The sequence below is a fragment of the Mirounga angustirostris genome, unplaced genomic scaffold (genome assembly GCF_029215605.1).
Source record: "Mirounga angustirostris isolate CCGP_5_RB_7025 unplaced genomic scaffold, mMirAng1.0.hap1 SCAF_2, whole genome shotgun sequence".
In the NCBI taxonomy this organism is placed as follows: Eukaryota; Metazoa; Chordata; class Mammalia; order Carnivora; family Phocidae; genus Mirounga; species Mirounga angustirostris.
The window spans coordinates 187707436-187727394 of record NW_026991710.1 but is presented as its reverse complement, the minus strand read 5'-3'; the positions used below and the strand labels follow the sequence as shown (position 1 = coordinate 187727394).

Sequence of the window (19959 nt, the reverse complement as noted above, 5' to 3'; positions counted from 1 at the left end):
AAAATAAAATAAAAACTGTAACTCTTGGGGGAACTTTGAAAATCATTTGATTAATTCAAATTGAAGACTAAAGTCCCTTTACTCAACAATTAGTTCCATTTAGAAACACAGTTAAGTACATTCTCTTAAAACCTTAAATTGCATTTATGAATTTGGTATATTTAATTTTTAAAAAGCACTTAGTATATCTGACTGGGAAGGCTTCAAACCACATTTTCCAGAGTACTCACCCTGGCTTCATTAGTCATCAAATACATGTCAGGCATTGCTAGCCACTGGAGATAGAGTGAACAAAACAGAACAATGAGCAACAATGAATAAAACAGAAAAATCCCTTGCCTTCATGGAGTTTATATTCTTATAACTCTTAAGTTCATTAAACTCTTAAAAACCTAATAAACCGAAGTTTTAAATGAGAATTTCAAAGTCAGAATTCTTACACCTTTCAACTTAAAATTATAGTCTAAAATCAATTATACATTTCAATTAGAATCATAAACCAGATGTGTATCTAATTAGTGTCTATAATCTGATGGTCTTTAATCTGATACGTAAATACCAAGTGTACAAATGATTCTTAAGCCTGATTTAAAAAATACTAATACTGTAAACTTGATTTGCTTTATCATTAATCCATTTATTTCTAAACTTTGGAGTACTGAATCCTGGGTTATGCAACTGAGCTTCTGTGATGTTCCTAACCCAGTTCATAACCCAGATACCTGATCATCTCATGTAGGTTGAGAGACTTGAAACTAGTGGGACTGGGGACCTACAGGTCGCATATGACCAGAGTGAACGTTTCCATTGAACAGATGGACACACTGAGCCAGATTTTAACAGTGACTACAATAACAGGGGATTCCACATCTACTTTCCTCAGACAAGATTGGTTTCATAATATGCTGTTTGCTAGATTCAAGCCTTAAATTTGTAATCTTTTTTGATGTTGTCATCTGATTTGGATGGATAAATTACATAACTGTCCCTACCTCTCCTACTTTACTATCTGATTCCATTCAGCTAACCCAAACTATTCTAATTCTTCTGTGTCTGGCTCTTTGGCCTTGCCTCCCAGGATACTGTTTATGTGTCCTAGAAGATGCCACTCCCCTGCAAGGCCAGCGTTCAGAGGTGACTGAGCGTAGCTCTCCTCCCCACATCTCCATCAACCCATCCCATTTTTTTTTTTTTCCCATACACACAATGACTATTTTCTTAGTTCTAAGTCAAGGGCAATTCAAGCTTGCTCTCCAGAAAATTCCTGGCTGACCCCTCCCTTCAAACAGATTCTCTCTGCTGAGCCCCTTCTATATAGAAATTCTAAAACTATCGTTGCTTCTTTGCTTAAAACCCTTCAGCAGTTCACGCTGCACTTGGGATAGAATACAAAACCCTTAATGCAAGTCCTTGCATGATCTGGCTCTCGCCTTCCTCCATGACCTCATCATATGCCTTTCTCTCTTATGCTCCACTTCCAGCCACACTGGCCTTCTTTAACTTCTTCCAACAGAAGCTACACTTCTTTCCTACCTCAGGTCCTTTGCGTGTACTGTTCCCACTTTCTGAAACACCATTTTCCCTACTCTTTGCTTGGATGACTCCTCATCCCATAGGTCTCAGATGAACTGTCATTTTTTCATAGAGGTTATTCTTCTTCGTAGAACGTGGCACACTTTGTGCATTTATTTGCTTACTGCCGAGACCTTAAACTGTGTGGGGCCGTGTGTGGTGTTCTGTTTGTCCAGCACCCATCACAGTGCTGGCACATTCTAGATAGTCAATAATTCCTTGCTGAACGAGTAAATACCACAGTTGCCACAGCAATCACCATTAGCCTTCAGTCATAACTTGTAATCATTCATATCACCACTTTTGGCTCATGGGAGGTACTGAGTAATTGTATGTTGAATTGGATTGAGATATCTAAATGTCAATATCTCGTGCATTCATTAATACAATTATTTGTATTACCTCTATGGTTCTTTGCACATTTAGTCTTCTATTGCTTCTAAAGCTGTAGTCTTTCTGTTCTTAGAAGATCTCTTACAGTAAAGAAGACATTTTAGCAAAATGTGCCTCTTGCGGGGACTAGCCTTTCCTAATTTTTAAAAAATGTCACTGACCATTATTAGCTAATTGTCTTACAGATAGAACTAAATTTTGATCAGTGTAAATAAAAGTTCCGTATGATACTTAGTGATTTTGTTTGTTTGCTTGTTTGTTTACCCCCCACCATCCCAAGAGATGAATTAGTTCCGCTGGCCCCAGGTTACAGAGGGTAGCCTTAAGATACTGAATGGAAGCTCTAGTTCTAGATTATCTAATGCTTGGGGTTTAAACCCCGCCTCCTCCGCATAGTTCTTCAAGAACCTTGGGCCCCCTTCTCCCCCCGCCCCCCTCCCCCCCCCGCAAAGAATTCAAGCCTCGGAATAGCACCGAATTGCGCTAGAACTCTTGAGTCTTGACCATTTAGAGCCTGCTGTTTTTCTGGGTTTTGTTTTTTTGCGGTATCAGCCTGATAAGATCATAGCCCCATAAAAGATTTCGCGTATCCTTATCTCTGCACCTTGGCAGCTGTAGCTACGAAACTACAGCATAAAAAAAAAAAAAAGATTTTGAGCGTTGCATCGTTAGTAATTTTTTAAAAAGCGCAAAAAAAGGTAAAATAAAATACAATGCTGAGAAAGAATGATCAGGTTTATTTTTGTTGTTTATAATGCCTGAGCATTTTTGGAAACCCAGATGGGGGTATGGGCCGCGGCACAGCGTCGTCGGGGTTCGCAGCATTGTGACCGCGCGCCTTTAACTCGGCGTGACCTCGGCGTCCCGGGCCCCGCGCCCCCTCCCCTCCCGCGTCGCGCGCATTGTTGTCCTTTAGCGATTGGTTGCTGGACGCGAAGCCGCTGTGCAGAGCCGCGCTGTGTAAAGGACCTGAATGCAGGTTAGCGGGCGGCTGGTGACTTACACGGGGGATCCAGGGCGAGAGAGGAAGAGCCGGAGGCCACCACCACCGCGTTTCCCAGGCGGCGTGGACCAGGCGGCCCGGCGTTTGCGGCTGTCGCAGGAGCCCCCGGGGGCGCCCCCTCCTCCGGCTCTCGCCGACTTCGGGGTTGGCGCAGGTGGGCAACACGGGGCACCGCCGACCTCCCGGTTCCCACCGAGGGGGCTCTGTCTCTCCCTGCGAGGGGGAGGGAGCATCCTAAAAATATGTAAATAGCCAAGCGGCGACTTCGGGCTGGGGCTCCAGCCAAGGTCCCCGCGCCGCCGCAGGGTGTTTTGCATGAAAAAGAGAAGCCTGTCAGGATCCGTGCTCTAACTTAAGGCAGCGCCGCGATTAGCATGAGCCGGGGCGGCTGAACTGCTTCCTGCCCTCCAGTCGCCGTTCTGCGCGCTCGCGACCGAGCAGCGGTGCCACCGTGCGGGTGTGGATCGGCCGGCACGGCCTCGTCGGCAGCCATGGCTCCCGACGCCCCCTCGGCCAGTAAGTAGGAGCATGCCTGTGTAGGGGGGCACATGCGTGGCGCCGCGCGAGCGCGCGCGCGCGCACACACACACGCGCGCACACACACGCGCGCACGCACGCACACCACCCTGAGCCTGGGAAGGAGGAAGATTGACGAGGCGCCGCAGTTGCGAGGACGACGCGGGCTCTTCCTGGATCCCGCAGGAGCCCGCCTGCCGCAGCTGCCGTCTGCAGAGCCTGCTCGGACCCCTGTGCACACGCGCCCCCCATTCGAGCCTCTGTAATGAAGACTGCCTCCCGAGGACTGCAGGAGAGGCAGAGCCAGCCTGCGCCCGCCACTGCGGGCCGCGCGGCCGAAAGGCCCTGGGGGACACGACTTGGACGCTGTCAACCCCACGCCTCGCTCTGAGCCGCCGGGTGCGGAGGGTCTGCCGCCGCCCCTCCGGCTTCCCGGGCGCCCGAGCCCGGGTCAGCCCCGGAGGCCTCGGCTTCCTCATTTGTTTGGATCTTTTGTGCCGTGGCTCACAGTTGGCTAAGCACTCCTGCGCTGAATCGGGCCATTGTGTGCGCTCCCATTGCTTTCACGCTGCAAGTCTCGGCGCCCCCACCCCGCCCGCCCCCTCCCCGCCTCCTCCTGGCCGGAGAGCCTGCTAACGTGCCTTTCCCCCCAGGAATCTGGAAGCTATAAGCCGGGCGGATTGCAAATGAAGTGTAATGCATTGTGGGACGTGTGTAAAATCGGAGCCTTCACCGTGGGGGTGTGTGGGGGCGTGGGGAGGGCCGGACCCGCGGCTGGCGGTGTAGACGCCGACGAGGAGGGGCTGGGAAAATGTGCGCAGAGTCCGCCCGGGTCGTGCCCGCCGTAGACGGATGAAGCAGCGCGCTGCGCCCCGGCGCTGAGGCCCCCAGGATCGGGGTGGCAGGTCGCGCTCCCCACCATGAAGAAGACCCGGAGCACAACCTTGCGGCGAGCCTGGCCTAGCTCGGATTTCTCGGACCGGGCCTCGGACCGCATGAGGTCCCGGAGCGAGAAGGACTACCGCCTGCACAAGCGCTTCCCCGCGGCCTTCGCGCCCCAGGCTTCGCGGGGCTACATGACATCAGGTGGGTACCCGCGTTTCTGCCCCCGGGCCGGGTCCGCGGGGCGTGCTCGGTGCGCCGCTGCCGGGAAGGCGGGGGGGGGGGCGCTTAGGTGGGAGGACGGCCGGTGATGGATGCGCTAAGTTAGGGGGAAAGCAGGAAAAAATTAGCTCACATCCACCATTTTGTACCTCCGCAAGATCCACAGCAGGCCCTCTCAATATGGGGTTGGAGAGCTATTAGTTAGGTAAAATAAGGGAGGGGGACGTGCCGGGCGTTTTGGCTGCAGGAGATAAATGACTGCAAGCTCCTTGCGCGGCAGCCTCCTGGAGCTTTGTGGCAGAGCCTGCGTCCGGTGCTGCCTGCGGTACCGAGCTGGCTGGCTCCTGCATTGTGGCCAGTTATCCTAGCGGCTATTTAAATAGCCCCCTGTTCTTAAAAGGGAACAGGTTCCATGCACAGTTCTGGATGGTCTGAGTCAGGCAGGAGCCCCACATACATCGCAGGCTCGTCCGATGTGCACGCAGAGAACTCTGTTGGAGCTCATTGAACGCATTCTGTGGGGTAATGGTGTGGATGCGGATTGCACGCTCACATGATACCGTGTGGGTTTAACATATGTTGCTTTGAATTAGGTTGTATGGAAAGCATGGAGGCTGTGTTTGCATGTCAGACAGGAAGGACGAACAAAACGGTAAATGGGAACGAAGGCTTCAGAAAAGGGTTCATCATCATAAAACGCAGTGCTGTTAAAAGCATTTCGGAAGGAGCCGGTTCCCTTTGGCAACACAACGGAATGGCTTTGGTTGTGACTTGGGAACCCAAGGGGTAACATACTGGAGGAAATGCTGAAGGAGGAAAATCCTGGAACTCTTGCCTTGTTTTCTCCTTACTGACTGTTGACCACTTGTATGCGGTGATGTATAAGATATCAATTTTTGTTCGTTTTTCATTCTGAAGGAACTAATTTTCTGCTGAACATAGTGTGATGGAAGAGCTGAGTTTATATTCGAAACCACATACTATTCCAAATCACCCTGAGCCCTGTCTTAACTGGCAAGATTGCCTTAAGCCTGTGGTTGTTGCTCACAGGGTGTCTCTACTATCTTTCCCTAAAACAGCAAGCTTTTTTTTTTTTTTTTTTTTGTAAACTGGGGCCAGTATCTCATGCTTTAAAAATGCCTTGTGACCACATTTCCATAAATATAAAACCTAAATAAAATAACCATCTTTTTTATTGCAAAATCTGGTGACAGAAGGATGTTGTACTCTTTTGGCAATAAGGCTCCCTTGATTCTCTCTTTCATGAAAAGCCAGATTTGCAAAGTGACAAGTACAGTTTATACTTCAGTCATTTCAGTCAATCACTGCTGTGGTTGCTACATTCCTCAAACTTGTGATAGTAAATTTTGAAACACCTAAGTCGAAATCTAAATCTCAAAACACATGTGTACATAAACGCATGTCTGCGCCGAGTGTTTTTAGATCATCCCAGGTTTCAAATGCTTGGGTCTGAATGTCTTCATTCCACACTGAATGGTTCCCCTCTTTTTTTAATCCCTCTTCAGGTGTTAGGCTATAGGAGGGCAGGTGGCCATAATTTCTTCGACAAACCTGTGAGATTCTTTTATGATTTCAGGCGTCATCCCATGGAGCCTGTTTTTATCTGTCTTTGGCATAGCTTCATTATGATCACATTTTCATTATTTGCTAACGTACTTCGCTACATTGCCAGTTCTGCAAGGTGTTTCTGAGGGCTCAGGGAAGAAACTCTTAATTTTATTTGATTCTCTTTTCTTATTTCATTTCTTGACCTGCAAATGGTAAGCTGGTCTTAACGGTGAGACTGAAAGATAAGCCGTTTCAGGTTGGTAGTTATCTATGCAGATTAATGTTAGGCGCCCACGGAGAAAAGAAACCCAAGAGGTGGGGGAAGAAGAGCTGTGTCATTCATTCAGCATTTTCTGGAGTGTCCCCTAAGAGCAGAGTGCCTTGCTAGATTCTCATGGGGCTACAGGGTTGGATATAATATGGTTTGGCCCAGGGACGGAGGGCTATTATTTATTCATCATTTTAAATGTTAGCTAGAACATGTAATAAAAGCTATTGGTGCTAACGGGAGGCAATAGTAAATATTAAGACAGATACCTACAATGAACACTGGGAGAACAGATTGGATCACTCATGTGCATCTTTTGTGTGTTGTGGGGGGAGGTATCTTACCAATTTCCTTTTCAAATATGGCTCTTTTCCAAATCTGAGTCTTGATGGGAATAGACAGTATATGGAAACACGCAGAGATCATTTACAGGAAGTTCTCTTCCTCTTAAGAAATGTAAAGGAAATCCACTTGTATCAAGTTAGTGACTCTGGATACAAACAGAGCCTTTGTCACATAAAATGGAATAGAAAATGAAGCAGCTAAGAAACACATGAGCCTTTTCATATTCTTTCTGTTTGTCCAGTCATTTGGGATAATGTCGACTGGCATTATCATACTTCATTTTCAGTAAAAAAAGGTTTTTTTTTGTTACTGAGTTCAAAGGACAAGATAAGTTACCGAGTTACTTAAGACAAGGAACTTAAAATAACTTCAGTTGAGACTCTTTTTAGAAATCCACACCCTCCCCCCACAAATAGTCCTAAAAAATATGGGGGGGGGGAATCACTTTTTTTTTTTTAACTTTAGGAGAGGGGAGAGAGAGACAGAGAGAGAGATCCTTGGAAATGTTAATAGCTGTTGTTTGGTCTGGGATAACTGTCACGCAGTAGATTCTGGAAGTTTAACTCTGTTTATTAAGGTAGAATTGCAGAGTTCCATAATAGCTTTCTAATGAGACAGCACCATTTCAAACAGCCCTCTCTCCACCAATAAGTAATTACCAGTTTGAAATGTGATTTATAGCAATAGGCTTGACATTTAGCCTGGACTTTTTCATATAGCTTTGGGATAAACGACACTTAAACTCAAGAGGTTCAGATAGGCGCGTATAAAACTTAAAAGAGATCCTGTTGAAGCATAGTTCAGTAGAGAATTCTGAAACTTTAACTCTTGAAAACCGCGGCTTTTATGACTTTGTAAGCTCCCAATTCATGCTACCAAATCTAAAATAATCCTAAGAATTCACAGACCTCCTCCTGGCGCCCAGCAAGTCCACGGGCCATGGGATGAATCCATTGTTCATCTTGAATATTAATTTCCCATTGGTAGTTTCTGGGCAGAAGGGGGGACAATCTTGCCTTTTGTTCAAATCAAGATGAATAACTGAATGTGAATGCATTATCTGAAGAAGAAAAGAGGTTAGATCAAATGGAGGTAAGATCATTCTTCTGCGTTTTCTAAAACTGGAAATGACGATAGCAATTAACTAGAGATAAAAGCAAACCCCCCTCCCCAAAGAGGGAAATATCAGTATAATTCCTAATGCTTTACATATGAAAACATGCTCACAGACCTCCGTGAAGTAATTTTCAAGGCGCCAAAGCTTTTGTTGGTGAAACTGTTAGAGCCCCCTGTCTGTTAACTGTGTGACCCGTGACCTCTTCACACCAGTGATGCTACTGAATCCATTTTCTTCACTGCCTTCTCCCCCAGCCCTGGGGATGGGTGCTTCTGGATGTTCTACGTGTAATGCCACCAAGTTTGGGGGCATTCTGTAGATCGCTCTTGGAAGGTAGTTTTTCCACGAGAAAGGTTCTCCTGAGCATGTTCATACAAGGGGTTGCTTAATGTGAGACCCTTCCAAAGTCATGGCACTTTCACACGGATACTTGTCACTTTAAAGAACAGGAAAGCAGACAGTTTTAATACCATGGCTTTAAAGGATTTGAAAAGAAAGATCCATTAAAAAGCCCCAAATCGACGTCTTTTAGGAAAATTTAAATTGGGGTTGTCTGCCCATCGAACTCGTACCATCAGTGGGGAGGAATGACCAGCCCACCACATTGATGAGTATATTAGTTTTCATTTTACAGAAACGAATTCTGGGGCACAGCTGATGGCGTGTCCCAGTTCCTTATGTTCTGTTATTTTAAGAGATGTGAGAGTTTTCTGGGAGTGGAGGATGGACACTCGAGGTTCTAATCTGGGCCTACCACCAACCAGCTGTGTCCCTGGCGAGTAACATGACCTCCCTTCCCGTCTGCAACGGGTCCTTCTGGTCCCCCCTTCCATTACAGAATTGGGCTCCGCGGTGACTCTGTAATGAGCCATCCCAGGACTTGTGAGCACTCACACATAAATCCTTAGAAATAACCTTTGCCCTTTCTGCTTATTGGAGTCATGTGCTTCCCCGTATGTGGGGTATGTGGGAACAGTGCTCATTTTGCAATAGAATCCTACTTCCTGCCATCCCCCAGCATTGCATTAAATATGCCCAGGGCTTGTCCTGGCAATCAGAGTAATGGGGGTAGGAGATGATGGACGAAGCTATACTCATATGCAAGTTTTTTTTTTTTTTTTAAGATTTATTTATTTATTTATTTGAGAGGGAGAATGAGATAGAGAGAGCATGAGAGGGGAAGGGTCAGAGGGAGAAGCAGACTCCCCGCCGAGCAGGGAGCCCGATGCGGGACTCGATCCCGGGACTCCAGGATCATGACCTGAGCCGAAGGCAGTCGCTTAACCAACTGAGCCACCCAGGCGCCCCATCATATGCAAGTTTTAATAAACAGCAACCTGTCACCTCCTTTCCCCTCTTTGCGGAGATCCATTTTTAGCAAGCTCCTCCAACTGTGTTTTAATTTGCAGCTACCTGTGTTGACTCCTTTCATCAGGCCAGTGGAAGTGAGGAATATTACAGTTGGTGGTGAATGACTTCATTCTTTATTTCCCCCGAGAACATGAATGCGCTCACAAAAGGTCACCTCTCTTGGTATTTCAATATCTTTTACACTCTTGTGAACGTTTTTATTTGAAAAAAAGGAATATGAGTATATTGCATAAAAGCCTTAGCATTTTTACACCCCAAGAGCAATTCTGACAGAAATTCCCTATGCCCCAGAGAGTTAGGACAGTTCACACAATAGCACGTTCTGTGGTACGTGATTGCTTATGCTGAGTTGCAGTTATAACGGAGAAACAAAATCTGGTTAGATCCTGGCTAGTGGGATAACATGCTGACTTTTGAATTTAGGACAGGCTTTCGTAGATCAGTCCTAGAAACCGTGTGGAGCCCCATCTGTAAGGTGTAGAGTAGAGGGTCTTGTAGTTTGTAAGAATGTAAGCTGTAGTCAACTCTAAATTAACCCTTAGCCGCAGTAACACCAGAAGGAAATGACATGGGTAATTTTTTAAGTAGATAGTAAACTTTTCCTTAAGTAGTTAGTCCCTAGGCTATTTTTATGTGGCATTGGAATGTACAACCAGTTGGTCAGAAAATCCACCTAAATATTTCTAAGATCTGCCCCTAATTCTTCATCTGTGGTGTTTAAATCTTCTTCTGTTCTATTATAGTATCTTCCAGACTGACTTTTCTTCCAGTCCAGTTCATCCTTCCTGTGTCCCCAGAGGGTTTTGGGGTTATAGTTAAATCATTTCTCTTTTCAGTGTTTCTCATGCCTGTGGATAAAGTCCTAGACCAAGGCTTTTCATGTCATGACCTCCCTCACCTTTTTCCCCTCTTCTTCCTGGGCGTTCCTCACCACCCTGTGCGCTAGGCTCGGGAAACTCTTTACCTTCAGCAATACCTTGCTGCCGTTTCGTGACTTTCGTAATTTCTCCTACCCTGCTGAGAACATGCTCCCCTTCTTCAGAGGTCTGATGGAATACTGTTAAACCTTCCAGAACCAGCTCATACATACCAGCTTCTCTTTCCGTCTTCCTCCAGATCCTTTCTGGAGTAAATCACTCCTATGACATTCGTTCTGTACCCGTCATAGCCCCGTGGCCACACTAGGTCACACCACGAATTCACGTGCGGGTCTCCTGTCTGAGCCGGTGAGTTCCTCAGTGGCGGCCCGTATTTTATTCACATCTCTCTTTTGCCAGCAACCGCAGAGCTTGGCACAGATTGGGTACTCAGTAAATGTTTATTGGACGAATGAATAAAATATGACTTCTCTTAAAAAACTGGATGAAGACAGGAGCAGCTCTCCATGAATGGAGCATTAGAAAGCAGTAAATAATAGGAAATAATCAAGAGGCAAGTGGGGTGGTTGATGTGGTTGGTGTGAATGGAATGGGACTTCCGAGAATGATACCAATTAGAAGAGGCTGCCCAGAGGGAGGATTTCCCGGTGTCTTGAAGGACTGACTGGGTAGGTAGGATTTGAGGGACAGGGAAGGAGGCAGATGGGGGGAAGGTTGTTGACACAGTAGGAACCAAGGATGAGAGGAGCATTTCGGGAGAGGTGTCTGTGGTGGCTTGCAGGACAGATGGGAGAGATGAGAGTCTCGAGGCCAGGAAACCAGCGAGGAGGTGGTCGAGGGGGCCCAGGTCATAAAGCCATGAGATGGTGAGCGACCGCCATAGAACAGTGCTCCCAACACTGCTGGGCATTAGCCTGCCGCCCCCAAGGTTTTAACCATGTCCATACACCACCCATATTATGTACATAATATTTTTCCTTCATCTGATCCACTGTTTTGTTGGAATGAATTGAAAAGAAGATTTTGTATTCTCTGTGAAATTACAGGTTTCATCTGATAATTCTTTTTTCCCAATCCCCATGTAAATTATTAATATATTACTATTTCAGTTAAAATACTCAGCTAAGTACCACCTCACATACCTGAGTGGTACTCACGCTAAGGTAGTGGAAAACCTGTATCAGCCAAGGAAGAAGGGGTGGGACTGAAGGGGAAAGGGAGAATCTTGGAGAACAAAGAGCTGGCTGTTCCTTGTAACTGGATTTAAGAGGTTAAAAAGAAAAGAAAAGAAAGGTAAAGCAGATGTGTGTTGGAAGAATGCGGTATATGACAGGGAAACATGGGCCGTGGAGCCAATGATGAATTCCATTTTGGATGTAAGGGGCTGGTTAGTCACACAAGTAACAGTAAAGGTTACAGATATAGTTTGGGGGTCATCCACTTAGCCACGTTAGTTGAGAACACGAGGATAGCTTAGCTTTTTGTACTTTATGTTCCGTTTCTTAGAGGGGAGCAGATGACTGACTTATTTTTATTTCCAGCAGATGGAGGGTCTATTGGATTCTGTTCACTTTGAGTCCTACTTGGGTTTCTGCAAATGTGGGGAATCAAGGTTAGGATTGCTTGGAGATCATCTGCTCTCCTGTTCCTAAATGGGAAGTGCTTTTCATTGCTAGGATCTGTTTTATTCGTGTTTGCATTTATTCAGAAGCCACTGTGTTGTTGATAAAAGGGATATATGTTTGATGTCTGTAGTCAGGTGTGAAAAGGGTTGGAGCTATGCACGCCGCAGCCCAGAAGACTAGACCAGCTATGTAAATAATGTACATTTCAAACATCTGCCATATACCTCTGCGGCTGAAAAATTATGGCTTAGGTAACTCATATACACAGTTAAAATCTCCATTTATCTTTCTACTCAAATCCATGATGGCCCCTTCAGGCCAAGTTTTCTCTTTTTGAAGATAAAAGAGAGATTTGGCAGATGCCTGGGGCATTCGTGGCAGCAGGACTTACGCCTGGCCCTATCCTTCTGATGGCCATAGTTTCAGAGGGAGGAACCATCTCGCTTTGCAATTAACACCCCCGCCTCGCCCCCACTGCACATTCCTGTCTAGCTGATTCCCCTAAGAGAGCTAACAGGCCACGTATTGCTTTCGGCATATCCACCTTTCGCTTTGAAATCATTTATTCATCATTACGTGAAATGAAGGGCCCTCAGAGCAATTGAGGTACTGTGGATATTTCTCATTTTGGGGGGCTGCCCAGCATCTGAACACCCCATCGTGTGTAATTCCCCACTGTCATGGGTTGAATGAGTGAATGAGCCCCCCCCCCCGCCCCGCCCCGCCCCCAACCGGAGCCATTCAAGTCCTAACCTCTGGTACCTGTGATTATGACCTTCCTTGGAAATAGGTCAGATGTAAGTAAGGTAACCCGTAAGGCTGGTGTCTAGTTTAGGGCACTCGGTTTTGGCAGCCCCTGGGAATTCATACACCCTCCTTATGAATGTTGGCGGGAGGCTGAAACCTCATTTCTCCGTGTGGGTGCTGAACTTGCCATGGGGTCGCTTTCCTGGCCTGCCTGGCACGGAGGGCATGGGCGCATGGTCTGGGTTTCACCCCGTCACCCACGCCCCTCCAGACTTGGGAGCGGGCGCTTGTCGGCAGAGCAGTGGGGGCTGTGAGGCATCGTCCCGTCGCAGGGTGGCGCTGTTGAGCCGGGCGGCGTTCTGGAGGCGGAGGGGGAGGCGGGGGGGGGGGCGGTGGCGGGGAGTGGTGGGGAGGGGAGGTGGCGGGGAGTGGTGGGGAGGGGAGGTGGCAGGGCTGGTAGCACGTGAGCTTGGTAGTGGCTGCTGAGGATTCCTCACCGAAGCAGCTCTGGCTGCAGAGTTCCAAGCCTGGATCTCCACCCCCCCCCCCCGAAATTCTCCGAGTTCCTCAAAATATTTCAGTAAATATTTCAGCCTCTCTTTTCTGAGAGTCTGTGTGGCATCGCTTCATAATCCAGCCTTTCCAAGACTAGCCGGGTAAATGTGACTAAAGAACGGGGCCTTCAGGGCCTCAGTTTCCTCACCTGCAAAATGGGAATAATAATGGTCTGTCCCCATGAGGTTTGGGGAGAATTAGGTGAATATACGTGAAGCGCTTGCAACCAAGCGTGGCACATAGGAAGCGTTATATCAGGACCGCTTGTCGTTAGCATTCTTAAAAGAGTCGGCATTGGTTTCTGTTAACCTAGTGAACTCATTCGAGTTCTCATTTTGATTGGTTTTAAAATAACTGAGAGGAGTATTTGGACATTTCCCCCCCCCACTCTTGCTGGTTATTTATAATGAAGACAGCGGTCGGCTGTTGATAAACTTTAAAAAAATGCTTTAAAAGGGTTTGTTTGGCCAGGGAGTAAACATGCCCCCAAGAGCTGAACAGGAAGGATGCCCGTAGTGTCAGATGGGGTTTTCCGCCTCTGTAAGACTGGCTGTTCAGTCACTTCCTACAGCAGTAGAGCCTTGTGACTTAGGGCTTTAAAATCGGAGGGTTGCACATCAGTGTCCTGGCACCCACTCGCTGGCCCTATAATCTCGGCAGTTTATGGGCTCAGTCTATCCTCTGTTTCTCCTCTCTAAAACGACGATAAAGTAGTATCTAACTGATAGTTGTTATGGGCATTAAAGGAGCAAAGCATGCAAAATGATTAGCATGGTGCCTGACACAGAGTAAGAACTTTTGCACATTTTTGCTACTATGTTATTATTTCTTTGGAGGCGTAGCTACAGGACTGACTTGTTCCTAAATGCACCTGAGGGTGCAGAAGAAGGGAGACAGCAGGTAACATGTCCATGATCTGGGAGAGTTAAAAACAGCATTCAGTCTGACTCTTACACTTGGTACTCATTTCATCAGAAATCACACATTCCATCCCTCGTTGATTTTGGAATGTGATCTTCTAAGAAATCTACAGAATTATTCGTTTACCTAAGTGGGCTCACTTGTCCTTGAATTTCCATCTTAGGAAGAGTGGTAGAAAATTGTTGTGTATTCAGTACTCCTGTGGGATATACATCTAGGAGAACTTGGCTTCACTGGAATCAGAGGAACAGAGCCTCGTATAATCAGACTCAGCTTCATCGGAGATACCTGCATTGGCTTTTCAGTTGAAGATAAAGGGAAAAAAAAGCCTCTTCTGAGCTGAGGGTTGAGCTGAGTGCTTGCGTGTGTTTGTGCATGCAGTGAAATCGACTATCACAGAAATGCAGCATAAGAAAGCAATGCTGTGTCTATGGTGTATCTATCAAGGGCAGTTTTGAAAGTGAAGCCCAGTGGCTTCTCTCCTCCAGACCAAGCCCATTGCCCTCCGTAGGTGACTTGTGATGGTCCCATGGAATCTCAGGTCAGAAGTCCCCTTGAATTGTGTAGGAGGTCAAGGGGTGCTACAGCTTGGGGTCCACTTGTCAAACATGTTACTATTTCAGCAGCTTTTCTTTTTTTTATTTATTTTTATTTATTTTTAAAGATTTTATTTATTTATTCATGAGAGACAGAGAGAGAGAGAGCAGATGCAGAGGGAGAAGCAGGGTCCCCGCGGAGCAGGGAGCCTGATGCGGGACTCAATCCCAGGACGCTGGGATCATGACCTGAGCCGAAGGCAGACGCTTAACCGACTGAACCACCCAGGCATCTCTTCAGCAGCTTTTCTGAGAGCAGCTGGTTTGGCTACAGGACTCAGGGCTTTGGATGGCAGCCTGAGCTGGGGGAGAAAGGGCCCCCCCCCACAGCTTTCAGAGCTGCCACCACCCCCCGCTTTGCCTCCCTTCCCAGACAGACATGCGAGCCACGGCCCCTGGGATTTGGGAACTCAGAGCTTCCCACTTTTGCCTTGTTTACTCCTGAGTTTGCATTCTACCTACTCATTTTCAACACTTCCCCCCCGTCCACCCACCCATCCTCCTTCCTTAAAGTCCAGGGAAGGATATTAAAGGGCACTGAGGACCTTGCTTTACATGGTTGTGGCCAATTCATTGAACTTCAAAAGCCCCTCTAATTAGAACTCCAGAATGGGACAGAAGCGTTGGCTTTTGTTGGCTGAAGCAGCATTTCTGGAGAATGCAGATGTTTTCCCATAGGTTTAGGATGCCAAAGCGAAATAAGCCGTATACCATCCCGATCTTAAGGACCAGTAATAGAGGTTTACGTTTGCAAATGCAGCCAGAGGTGTGCAAGTTTCTCTCTAATGAGGCCCTGCGAGCGTCCTCGGGCTGGGGCTGATGCTATGGGTTTGTGGCAGTTGTGACTAATGGTTACCCACCATTTGTGTAGATAGCGTGGGCCTGGGAGGTTTCTGTTCAGCTTGATGGTGGGAGGCCAGAGGTCGAAGGCCCTGGGACCTAAGCACAGTTCCCGTGTGGCCCTGAAATGTAGATATTAGTGGGGAGCCTTTTTACTCTCAATCCCCCTTTCCCCCCAGGAAGGGAACCAGCTTATTGGGCATGTACTTGGTACCAGCCAGTGGGTAAGAGTGATCTCATTCATTTCACACAATGGTCCTGGGAGGCAGCCACTAATTAATATTTTAAGCAGCACAGATCAAAAAACTGAGATTTTATATACTCACACACACACACATACACACTCACGCACATACACACGCATACACTTTAAGTCATGTATGTGTTCAAATACTGTTAGTCTCTAGGTTAGATGCTAGTAAAATTAACTTCTTATTTTTAAGTAAATATTAAGTAATTTCTTTGACCGCTTTGGTGGTTTGTCTTGCTCTTACTCTAGGTCCCCCCCGCCCTTGAGAGACCTGAGTTGTACTGAGAGGACAGATTTTCGCCTTTCCTGCATATTCTGATGAATTTAACCTCAAATATTCATGTATGTTATGTGAGAGTTCTCTCTACTCTGCCAGCAAAAGTTCTAAGAGTTACCTTGACTTGCCTAAAGGATTGTAGTCTCCTAAAATCTAGCAGGTGATGGAGGGGGACGGTGGAGGGGATGGGAGGGAATGGTGGGGGGGGACAGTGGGTGGGAGGTTGCTGGAATCTTTTCCTTCTGGTGTTTCATACCCTTTCTCTTACCGCCTTAGACAGAGTTTCTTCATCTGTCTATCGTGAGCCCCTCCTTGTCTTAATTGGTCTCTTGTTTCCATGAGCCATGCAGTGAACATCCCTGATTCTTGGAGGAGATGAAACAGTTGGGATCATAAACTTCCTAGGTCTTAACTTGTTTGGGACCTGACAACCAAATTAGAAACTTTAAATGGAAAGAAGTCCCCCCCACATAAACATCATTTCATTTATTTGTAAACCATTTTCTTCTGCAGGCTCATTTTCCCTTGTACTCTTCTTTCCTTTTTTAGTTATGAACAATCGCTAAAGAAACTTTAGTGTAGTTGAACTTTTGCCGTCTGTGTTGTAAGGGCTCAGACTGAGCATTATTCTGAGCAGTACTATAGGCCAGGATCCAAATAATTGAATAACTGGACAGTACTCTGCTCAATAATTTTAAATGATGGGATGGGGGGGCAAAGAAGGAGGAGCTATATGCGTCTGAATGGTACAAGATAGGATTAAGTAAAAAGTAGTCAAGAAATTAATAAACTCAGAATTTTGGTGACTATGTTAAAAAAAAGCATAGATGGTTAAAAGGGATATATATCTTAGAAAAGAATCAGTTAACTGGTTTAGAGTACATCAGATGTATATTATGACATCTTCAGTTGAGAGGAAAAGGGAAAAAAAGTCTTTGTGATTCCCCATAGGAATCACTCAGAAAATCCTGTGCAGTCTTTCCTACTGTTTCAGTGGCCAAGGGAGATGAGTTCAGTGACCCATGACAATGTAGTGAATGTGGATAATATGAAAACATAATCTTCATTTAGTACTTAGGCTGGTCAAAGGACTTGCAAAATCTAGCACCTATGTAACCCTTGGAGTGTACTTTTTTTTTTTAATATTTTATTTTTAAGTAATCTCTATACCCAACGTAGGGCTCGAACTTACAACCCTGAGATCAAGTGATGCACGCTCTACCAACTGAGCCAGCCAAGCGCCCCTGGAGTGTATAACATTTAAAGTAAAACAAATAAAGCAAACTCCCCTATTCTTTAGAATATTAAAGAACAGCCACAAAGCTTTCAGATATATACTGGGTTTTCAAAAAAACCAAAACCCAGAAATTGCTTTTAGACACTATGTAATAGTTAAAAACTGTATCTATTAACTCTTCCCCTGTTTTATGGCTGATCAGCAAACACTTACATTCTGTCTGTACCAGACTTAAAAATACTAAATAAATATAACAAAATTGCCAGCTCTTAGATAAAAAAAAAAATGTGACTTATAGTTTCTCTGTCTTAACTTTAGAATCAAGGCACCAAACTAGCTAAACTCACAGGAATGAAAAAGGTCACATTCCCTTGTATTCAGTTTCCCAAGATTAGAATTTCTGAATATTTGCATATCTCTGTTTTATTTTATTTTATTTTATTTTTTATTTTTTAAAGATTTTATTTATTTATTTGAGACAGAGAGAATGAGAGAGAGAGAGCACATGAGAGGGGGGAGGGTCAGAGGGAGAAGCAGGCTCCCCGCCGAGCAGGGAGCCCGATGCGGGACTCGATCCAGGGACTCCAGGATCATGACCTGAGCCGAAAGCAGTCGCTCAACCAACTGAGCCACCCAGGCGCCCTGCATATCTCTGTTTTAACTTCTTATTGCCAGGAAAGCAATCTGGGAGAGAGCTCTTCTTTAGAGAAGAGCGTTTAACGATATGCAGGAAATAAAACGTGGAAATAAGACTTCTCACCAATTCCCCGTGCCCTGCTGCTTTGAGATGAATAGTTTTGCTTCTCAGGGTCAGGCATATTTTAACTCGATAGACTCATTCTTTAGTCATGTATTTTTTTTTTTTACCTTTTATTTTCATTGTGGTAAGATCCATGTACTGTAAAATCTGTCATCTTAATTCTTTCTAAGTGTAGTTCAGTGGCATTAAGTACATTCGTGTCGTGCAACCCCCACCATCCATCCACAGAACTGCGACCATCTTGCAAAAAGAAAACTCTGTTCCCGTTATGTAATAATTCCCTGTCTCCCTCCTCCCAGCCCCTGGCAACCACCGTTCCATCTCTGTGACTTTGTCTACTCTGAGTACCTGATACCAGTGCAATCAAGCTGTATTTGTCCTTTTGTGACCAATGTGTCCTCATGTCCTTTTATTTCACTCAGCATAATCTCCTCAGGGTTTATGTCCATGGGTTTCCTTCCTTTTTAAGGATACGTAATATTCCAGCGTATGGATAGACTGTATTCTGTGTGTCCATTCATCTGTCGACGACCCTTGGGTTGCTCCCACATCTTGGCAACTGTGAATAATGCTGCTGTGGACGTGGGGGTACAAATATCTCTTCGAGCCCTGCTTTCAGTTCTTCCGGGTATATACCCAGAAGGGGAATTGCTGGATCATAGGGTCATTCTGGGGTTAATTTTTTGAGGAAACTCCATGCTGTTTCCACAGCAGCTACAGCATTTCACATCCCCACCGACTGCAAAGGGTTCCAGGTTCTCCACATCCTCGCCAACATTTGTTCTTTTCTTTCCCTCCTTTTCCCCTTCCTTCCTTCTTCCTTCCCTCCTCTCCTTTTTCTTTTTTTTAATAAAGATTTTATTTATTTGAGAGAGAGAGAGAGGTAGAGAGAGAGAGAGAGAGAGAGAGCACGAGCAGGGGGGAGGGGTAGAGACCTGGGGAGAAGCAAGCTCCCCGCAGAGCAGGGAGCCCGATGTGGGCCTCTATCCCAGGACCCTGGGATCATGACCGGAGCCAAAGGTAGATGCTTAATGACTGAGCCACCCAGGTGCCCTTTTCTTTTGACAGTAGCCATCCTAATGGATGTGAGGTAGTCTTAGTCATGTATTTTAGGAAGTGTAGATATTCATAGCTTCATTCTGTTACAGATGATCTTTCTTCCCTGGGAAGCTGGAAGGAAGGGGGAGTGATCTCCGTGTGATCATCTCCCCCCCAGAGAAACATGATGAGTGTTGGAGGCTTTTTTTTCCCCCAAGAAGGCCACGGTCCCCTGGTTAATAAGCACAGTGGAAGGTAAAGGTAGAGCGGATACAACAAGGAGCTTCTGGTTTCTTTGAATGCTGTTTTCTTATTTTTTCCCCAAATGAGAGACGTATTTAAATGTGGGTAAAGTCAACTTCTGATCGGGGCGCCTGGGTGGCTCAGTCGTTAAGCGTCATGATCCCAGGGTCCTGGGATCGAGCCCCGCATCGGGCTCCCTGCTCGGCGGGAAGCCTGCTTCTCCCTCTCCCACTCCCCCTGCTTGCGTTCCCTCTCTCGCTGTGTCTCTCTCTCAAATAAATAAAATCTTAAAAAAAAAAAAAGTCAACTTCTGATCATCTGAACGCTGTTCCTGCCTGTGGCGTATGCTTGGAAGCAGTGCTCTGGGACGTAAAGACAAGAACCCTGACCCTCCAGGTGCGTGGAGAGCCTGGCACATCCGTGGAGGTGAACTGTAGAGATGAAATGTTGGGTTGTGAGCAGTCACGAGTCCCCATCGAGGGTAGAGAGAGGGCAGCCCGAAGTTGTGCGGTGCGTTTGGCGGGTCGGCACGGAGGTGCCCCTGTCCTCGCATTCTGGACACGCTTGCCCGGAGGGAGCCAGGCTAGGAACGTGCTGTGTGGACCATGGGCTCCTGGATACCATCTGTGGGCCCGTGTGGGGTTGGTTCCTTCTGCAGAATCATCCAGGGAGCTTGTTAAGCACACACACGTCTTGGCGTCCTTCCTCAAGGATTTAGGTTTGTAAGTTTGGGA

The 19959-nt window shown here is 46.3% G+C and overlaps 1 protein-coding gene across 5 annotated transcripts in view; it reads left to right on the top strand.

Moving 5' to 3' along the window:
- Positions 1–19959, top strand: part of STOX2 (storkhead box 2) — a 223255-nt gene that overhangs the window by 111863 nt on the left and 91433 nt on the right. Inside the window, exon 1 of one of the 5 annotated variants that reach the window (XM_045879627.3) lies at positions 2709–4570. The exons of the other annotated variants lie outside the window; for them this stretch is intronic. Within the exon in view, the coding sequence (XP_045735583.1) occupies positions 4405–4570 (166 nt within the window). The 5' untranslated portion in view covers positions 2709–4404. Of the gene's footprint in view, positions 1–2708; positions 4571–19959 lie in introns of those variants that run through there. 5 annotated transcript variants of the gene reach the window in all.